We start from the raw sequence: 7,392 nt of genomic DNA, 5'->3' as shown, positions 1-7,392 counted from the left end.
AAATGCGGGCTCGGCCTCGCCCCCCGCCTCCTCCTGCCGGCGGATGGGCCTGGGGGGCACCGGGGGGCATCGGGGAGGCTGGGGGGGATGTGGGGAATTATTCAGGGTGGTAGGAAGGGGTGGGGGGCACGGGGGAGGGTGAGAAGCATTGGGGGATTGGGAAGGGTGGGGGGGAACTGGGAGGGTTGGGAAGGACTGGGAGTGATTTGGGGTGGTGGGAAGAAGTGGGGGGAAATGGGGAATGGGCAGGGTGGGGGACACTGGGGGGCACTGGGAGTGATTTGGGGTGGGGGCCAGAGGGGAATGGGCAGGGTGGGGGACACTGGGGGGCACTGGGAGGGTTGGGAAGGGCTGGGGGGCACTGGGGGAGCTGGGCACGCTGCGGGGGCGCACCGGGAGGATCCCCTGGGCCGGTGGGCACCGGGGGACACTCGGGGACACCGGGGACGATGGGGACGCTGGTGGCAGCGCTGTGGCCGTGCCCGTGTCCCGCCGGTCGCTGTCCCTTCAGCACCGACGCGCGTCCCTCCGTGCCCGGTGCGGCCGTGCCCTCGGTGCCCCCCGGCGCTGTCCGTTCAGCACCGGACTCGTGTTCGCGGTCCCCCGGGTCCCGGTGTGCCCATCCCCGGTGTCCGTTCAGCACCGGGCTCGTGTTCGCGGTCCCCCGGGTCCCGGTGTGCCCATCCCCGGTGTCCGTTCGGCCCCGGGCTCGTTCCGGGCGGGGCAGACCCCGCCCCCGCCGCCCCCGCCGTTTCCGGGTTCCTGTGCCCCCCCCGCGGCCCCCGGCCCGGCGGGGCGGCTCGGCAGCGCCCTCCGCTCCCACCGGCCCCGAGCCCGGCCCCGAGCCCGGCCCGGCGGGAGGCGAGCGGGGCCGAGCAGGATGCCCGAGGAGCGCGGGTGAGTGGGGAGGGGGGGATCGGGCAGGGCGTCACCCCCGGACAGCGGCCCCGGTAGAGCCCCGGTAGAGCCCCGGCAGAGCCCCGGAATAGACTCGGTAGAGCCCTGGTACAGCCTCGGTATAGTCACGGTACAGCCCCAGCCCCGGTACGGCCCCGGTACAGCCCCAGCCCCGGTACAGCCCCGGAACAGACTCGGTAGAGCCCCGGTACAGCCCCAGCCCCGGTACAGCCCCGGTATAGACTCGGTAGAGCCCCGGTACAGCCTCGGTATAGTCACGGTACAGCCCCAGCCCCGGTACAGCCACATCCCCGTTACGTTCCCGGTAGCTCCCGTCCCCCGGGACAGCCCCATCCCCTCGGTTCGATATTCCCGGTCCAGACTCATTCCCGGTCCGGCATTCCCTGTCCAGCCCCACCCAGGGACACCATTCCCGGTCCAGCCTCTCCCCCCCCGCCGGTACCGGCCCCTCCCGGGGCTGCTTCCCACCCCCCCGGTGCCTCCGAGTCCCGAGGAGCCCCCGCCCCGCCCGAGACTCCCCGAACACCGGGGCGGGGGGGTTTAACCCCTTCCCGGCCGCTCTGCAGCGGGGATCCCCAGCTCCCTTCGCATGGGAGGCACAGAGGGGCTGGTCCCTCCCCTGGTGTCCCCTCTGTCCCCAGCCCTGTCCCTCCCCTGGTGTCCCCTCTGTCCCTCCCTCTGATGTCTCCTCTGTCCCCAGCCCTGTCCCTCCCCTGATGTCCCCTCTGTCCCCAGCCCTGTCCCACCATGTCGGTCTCCAAGCTGCAGGACACGGACGAGGTTTTTGGTGAGTTCCTGTTCCAGGGGGGGCCTGGGGTGCAGAGCCCCCCTGGGGGTGCAGAGCCACCCGTGGGTCCCCACCCACCCTCAGTGTCCTCCTGTGTCCGGGCTTGGGGACAATGTGGGCTTGGGGACACGGGGATGTGCGTGGGGAAGGGGACATGGGGACACACACAGGGTGTGGGGTGACAAGGACATGGGGACATATCCAGGGCACTCAGGAATGGGGGTCGGGGGGCACAGGGGTGTGCAGGGGGTGACAGGGACCAGGGGACACAGGGACCTTGGATGGGGTTGGGGTGCAGGGTGGGGATATTGGGGGGATCCCGGTGGCACCTGGGCAAAGCGTGTCCCCCCTGGGTGACGGGGACACTCTGTCCTCAGGGTCACCCACTCCTCTGTCCCCGTGCTGGGCCATCTCTTTGAACACTTCTCTCTGTCCCCCTGTCCCCTGTCCCCCCCCAACGGGGTGCCCCATCCATGTCCCCAATGCTCCCCTCTCCTTGTGCCCCCTCCTGTCTTCCTGGGACTGCCCACCTGCCCTTTGGCTCTCCTGCCCTGTCCCTGTCCCTCTGTCCCTCTGTCCCTCTGTCCCCTCTCTGCTGGGCTGGCCTTCCCTGTCTGTCCACCTGCCTCCAACGCTTCCCTGTCCCTTTCTCCCTGCTCATCCCTCCCTCCATCTCCCATCTGTCTGTGCATGGATCCATCCATGGATCCATCCTTCCCTCCATCCATCATCCATCCATCCATTTGTCCATCCATCCATCCACCCATCCATCCATCCACCCATCCATCCATCCATCCATCCATCCATCCATCCATCCATCCATCCATCATCCATCCATCCATCCATCCACCCATCCATCATCCATCCATCCATCCATCAATCCATCCATCCATCCATCATCCATCCATCCATCCATCCATCCATCATCCATCCATCCATCCATCAATCCATCCATCCATCATCCATCCATCATCCATCCATCCATCCATCCATCCATCCATCCATCCATCCATCCATCATCCATCCATCCATCATCCATCATCCATCCATCCATCATCCATCCATCCATCCATCCATCCATCCATCCATCCATCATCCATCCATCCATCCATCAATCCATCCATCCATCCATCCATCCATCCATCCATCCATCCATCCATCATCCATCCATCCATCCATCCATCCATCCATCCACCCATCCATCCATCCATCATCCATCCATCATCCATCCATCCATCCATCCCTCCATGTCCACCCCCGCATTCCCACTCTCTCCCACCCCACGCCGTCCCGCTGTCTGTCCGTGTGTCCATCCGTCCGTCCGTCTCTCTGCCCCGGTGTCTCTGTCACGGGCAGATTTTACCGCTGTGGTTCCAGAGACGCCGCGTTTGGACAGCAGCCTGCACAAGGCCCGCGCCCGGCTCCTGGCCCGCGGCCGCCGCCAGCGGCCCTCGCGCTCCCGCCTGCGCGACAGCGCCAGCTCCACCGAGGGCGACGAGGGGCCCGAGGCCGCGGTGAGACGGGACAGGGGCTGGGGACACTGGGGACACTGGGGACACTGGGGCTGGGGGGTCACAGGGGCTGGGGACACCAGGGATGGACTCAGGGGGCAAGGAGCTGGGGGGTCACAGGCATTGGGGACACATGGTCTGGGGGGTCACAGGGGCTGGGGACACCAGGGACAGTGTCAGAGGACACCAGGTCTGGGGGGTCACAGGGATTGGGGACACCAGGGATAGACTCAGGGGACATCAAGGGCTGGGGGGGTCACAGGGATTGGGGGCCTCAAGGATGGACTTGAGGGACAGCAGGGCTGGGAGTGTCAGGGATTGGGGACACCAGGGATGGCCTCAGGGGACACCAGGGCTCGGGGGCACAGGGACTGGGGCCATCAGGGATGGACTTGGGGGACATCAAGGACTGGAGATGTCACAGAGATTGGGGACACCAGGCATCCCAGGGACAGGCCTGGGGGCACCACGGGCACCAAGGATGGGTTGGAGGATGCCATGTTTGGGGGCAGGGAAGGTGGTCTGGGGGACATGGGCTCTGACCCCTGGCCGTGCCCCCGCAGGGCACCGAGGGTGAGGGCAGCCCCCCGGCCCCCTCGCCCTTCTCCCGCACCGACGGCTTCTCCTTCGAGCCGGGGGTGGCACGGCCGGGCCTGGGGGACCCCCCGGCCCCCACGCCCCCCCTCAGCCGCTACCGGCCCCTCACCAACACCCCGTCCCAGGAGGGGCTCTCGGGGCCCCCCGCACCCCAGTCCTGCCCCAGCTCCGACAGCTCCCCTGGCTTCGCCCGCCGCCACCCCCGGCCCCGGCAGCACAGCGAAGGTGAGACCCCCCCCAGACCCTGGGGACACCTGGGGGGGACAGAGGGTGACAGCCCGGTGCCACCCCTGCAGATGACAGCCGGGACATGAGCCCCCCCTCTCCTGCCAGCCCGACCGTGGGGCTCGATAAGAAAACAAGGAGGAAATTCTTGGATTTGGGGTGAGAGCTCAGCCTGGGCAGGGGGGAGGGACAGGGATGGATGGATGGATGGATGGATGGATGGATGGATGGATGGATGGATGGATGGATGGATGGATGGATGGATGGATGGATGGATGATGGATGGATGATGGATGGATGGATGGATGGATGGATGGATGGATGGATGGATGGATGATGGATGGATGATGGATGGATGATGGATGGATGGATGGATGGATGGATGGATGGATGGATGGATGGATGGATGGATGGATGATGGATGGATGATGGATGGATGATGGATGGATGGATGGATGGATGGATGATGGATGGATGGATGATGGATGGATGGATGGATGGATGGATGGACGAATCCATGGATGGATGGATGGATGGATGGATGGACGGACAGATCCATGGATGGATGGATGATGGATGGATGGATGGATGGATGGATGGATGGATGGATGGATGGATGATGGATGGATGATGGATGGATGGATGGATGGATGGATGGATGGATGATGGATGGATGATGGATGGATGGATGGATGGATGGATGGATGATGGATGGATGGATGGATGGATGGATGGATGGATGGATGGATGGACAGATCCATGGATGGATGGATGGATCCATGGATGGATGACGGATGGATGGACAGACAGAAAGACAGAGGGGGTCCTGGAGCCCCAGCCATCAGGTCACACCCCTGTCCCCAGGGTGACCCTGCGCCGGGCATCCTCTGGGAAGAGCCGCAAGGAGAAGAGCAGCAACCGCCTGTCCATGGGCAGCAGGTGAGGGACTGCCCCGGGACAGGGGGACACGCGGGGACACCTGGGGACAGCCTGGGGACAGCCCTGACCCTGCTGTGTCCCCAGGGATGTGTCAGAGGGCCCCGGCCGCCCCTCGGGCTCCCCATTCCTGCCCTTCTCCTGGTTCTCGGACAGCGCCCGGGGCTCGCCCGGCCCCGCGTCCCCCGCGGGCTCCCCCCGGCACGAGGGGCTCAGCCCCCCCAAATCCGCCTCACAGGTGAGCCCTGACATGGGGACGGGCCCGGGGACCCCATGGGCTCTGAGAGAGGGGGTGACACCAGCTCTGGGGACAGAGCCAAAGCCCCATGGGGTTAGGGAGAGGACTCGAAGCCCCACAGGGCCAGGGGGGCTTTGTGGGGGTGTCAGAGCCCTGCAGAGTCAGGACAGGAATTGGGGTGTCCAAAAGCATTTAGGGTTGGGGTGGCTTTAGGGGAGTCAACGCTTTGAGGGGGCTGGCAGCCAACTGGGGGCTGTGGGGTGCCTCTGGGGTGGCTCTGGGTGTCACTGGGGGGCTCTGGGGTGGCTCTGAGGACCACTGGGGGCTGTGGGGTTGCTCTGGGTGTCACTGGGGTGGCTCTGGGGGCAGTGGGGTGGCTCTGGGTGTCACCAGGGTGGCTCAGGTGTCACTGGGGCGGCTCTGGAGGTTGCTGGGGTGGCTCTGGGGTCCCATCCCTGCTCCCCCCGCTGCCCAGGACTCGGAGCTGAGCGAGGACTCGCCCCCATCCAGCGCCAGCCCGCGCCTGCCGGGCCCCCCCAAGTGCTCGTACCCGTACCACACGCTGTCGCAGTCCTCGGACGAGGTGAGAGCGGCGCGGGGGGCGCGGGGGGCGCGGGGCCGGGGCTGTGCCCACCCCGGTGGCCCGGGGACCCCCGGCTGACCCCCGTGCGCAGCTGCTGGAGGAGCCGGCGGGCGCGGCCGCGGGCTGGACGTGCGGCCAGGTGGGGCAGTGGCTGCAGAGCCTGGGCCTGGAGCGCTACGTGCGGGAATTCGCCGAGCGCGGCGTGGACGGGCCCCGCCTGCTGCTCCTCGATGGGGCCAAGCTCAAGGTGCGGGGCCGGGGGGGCTCCAGGGACCCCGAAAGATGGAGGGAGAGAGGCTCAGGGTGCTCCGGGGGGGGATTGTGTGGGGCAGGAAGGGCTGGGAGGGGTCGGGGTGTGCCAGGGGCAGGAAGGGCTGAGAGGGTTTGGGGTTCCCCATTTCCATGGGGCAGGAAGGGCTGGGAGGGTTCTAGGTGCTCCAGGGGCAGGAAGGGCTGGGAAGGTTTGGGGTTCCCCATTTCCATTGGGCAGGAAGGTCTGGGATGGGTCGGGGTGCCCCAATTCCGTGGGGCAGGAAGGGCTGGGAGGGTTCTGGGTACCCCAAAGGGGAATCCCGTGGGGCAGGAAGGTCTGGGATGGGTCAGGGTGCCCCAAACTGGGTTTCCATGGGTTTCCCCAAACCCCATTGTCCGAGTTGGCCTTTCCATGGGTCGGGATGCCCGGACAGCCCAAGGGACGATCCCAAGGGAGGCACGGGCGGTTCTGGGCACCCCAAGGGAGGCATGGGCTGTTCTGGGCACCCCAAGGGAGGCACAGGCGGTTCTGGGCACCCCAAGGGAGGCACGGGCGTTGTGGGCACCCCAAGGGAGGCACGGGCGGTTCTGGGGATCCCAAGGGAGGCACGGGCGTTGTGGGCACCCCAAGGGAGGCACGGGCGTTGTGGGCACCCCAAGGAGCCGCTGTCCGGGGAGGCTCCGTGCCGGGGTGCCCGTGCCAGCCCGCGGTGCCGCAGGCGCTGGGCGTGGGCAGCTCGCAGGACCGCGCGGTGCTCAAGCGGCGGCTGAAGGAGCTGAGCGCGGCGGCCGAGCGGGAGCGCAAGGCCCGGGACAAGGCGGACAAGCAGCGCGACAAGCACAAGAAAAAGGCGGAGCAGGAGCAGCGGCGGAGCTGAAACCCGGGGGGTCCCGCACCCCATCCCCACCCAGAGCCCCCCGGGACACACGCGGGGCACGGCCAAGGGACACCGGCCCGGCCCCTTTGGGGATGCAGAGGGCACTGGGACACCCCCAGCCCGTCCTGTCACCCCCCTGTCACCACCCCGAGGGGTCCCGGCCCCTCCCCACCCGCACCCCTGGCACAGGAGGGGACAGGGCACAGCCCGAGCCCCCCTCACACACGGGAACCCCCAAATGGGGGGCAGGGAGTGAACCCCGCCCCCCCCACAGCCCCCAAGGCGGCCCCCCGAGGCCACCCCAGGAAATAAAAGGGTATCAAGGGCCAGTGCAAACTGGAGTGACCGGTGTCACCTGACTGGGGGCCCAGAGCAGCTCCCCCTGTCCCCAGGTGCCACCGCGGGACTGAAGGCTCAGCCCCCTCCCAAGGCTGGAGGGGGGAAACTGAGGCACCAGGACCCCAAAC

The 7,392-nt window shown here is 67.1% G+C and overlaps 1 protein-coding gene across 1 annotated transcript; it reads left to right on the top strand.

Annotated features, from left to right (window-relative positions):
- Positions 1-814: 814 nt before the first annotated feature.
- SAMD14 (sterile alpha motif domain containing 14) lies at positions 815-7,170 on the top strand. The gene is made up of 10 exons (XM_063179030.1): positions 815-897; positions 1,654-1,705; positions 3,062-3,219; positions 3,780-4,038; positions 4,110-4,197; positions 4,903-4,977; positions 5,062-5,212; positions 5,688-5,795; positions 5,887-6,042; positions 6,767-7,170. The coding sequence occupies exons 2-10, from the start codon at positions 1,666-1,668 to the stop codon at positions 6,923-6,925; spliced, it is 1,194 nt and encodes a 397-aa protein (XP_063035100.1). The 5' UTR covers positions 815-897; positions 1,654-1,665; the 3' UTR covers positions 6,926-7,170.
- Positions 7,171-7,392: the final 222 nt, after the last annotated feature.

Source organism: Melospiza melodia, chromosome 30 (assembly GCF_035770615.1).
Source record: "Melospiza melodia melodia isolate bMelMel2 chromosome 30, bMelMel2.pri, whole genome shotgun sequence".
NCBI classification, from domain to species: Eukaryota; Metazoa; Chordata; class Aves; order Passeriformes; family Passerellidae; genus Melospiza; species Melospiza melodia.
The sequence above is the reverse complement of the archived record's forward strand: the minus strand, read 5'-3'. Positions and strand labels throughout refer to the sequence as shown.

Bases quoted from the DNA above. Each gene is read 5' to 3' on its own strand.
- SAMD14 (XM_063179030.1), top strand. From the start codon at position 1,666: ATGTCGGTCTCCAAGCTGCAGGACACGGACGAGGTTTTTG. The intron at 4,198-4,902 runs GTGAGAGCTCAG...CCCTGTCCCCAG, and splicing joins AGGAAATTCTTGGATTTGGG to GGTGACCCTGCGCCGGGCAT. The intron at 4,978-5,061 runs GTGAGGGACTGC...CTGTGTCCCCAG, and splicing joins CGCCTGTCCATGGGCAGCAG to GGATGTGTCAGAGGGCCCCG.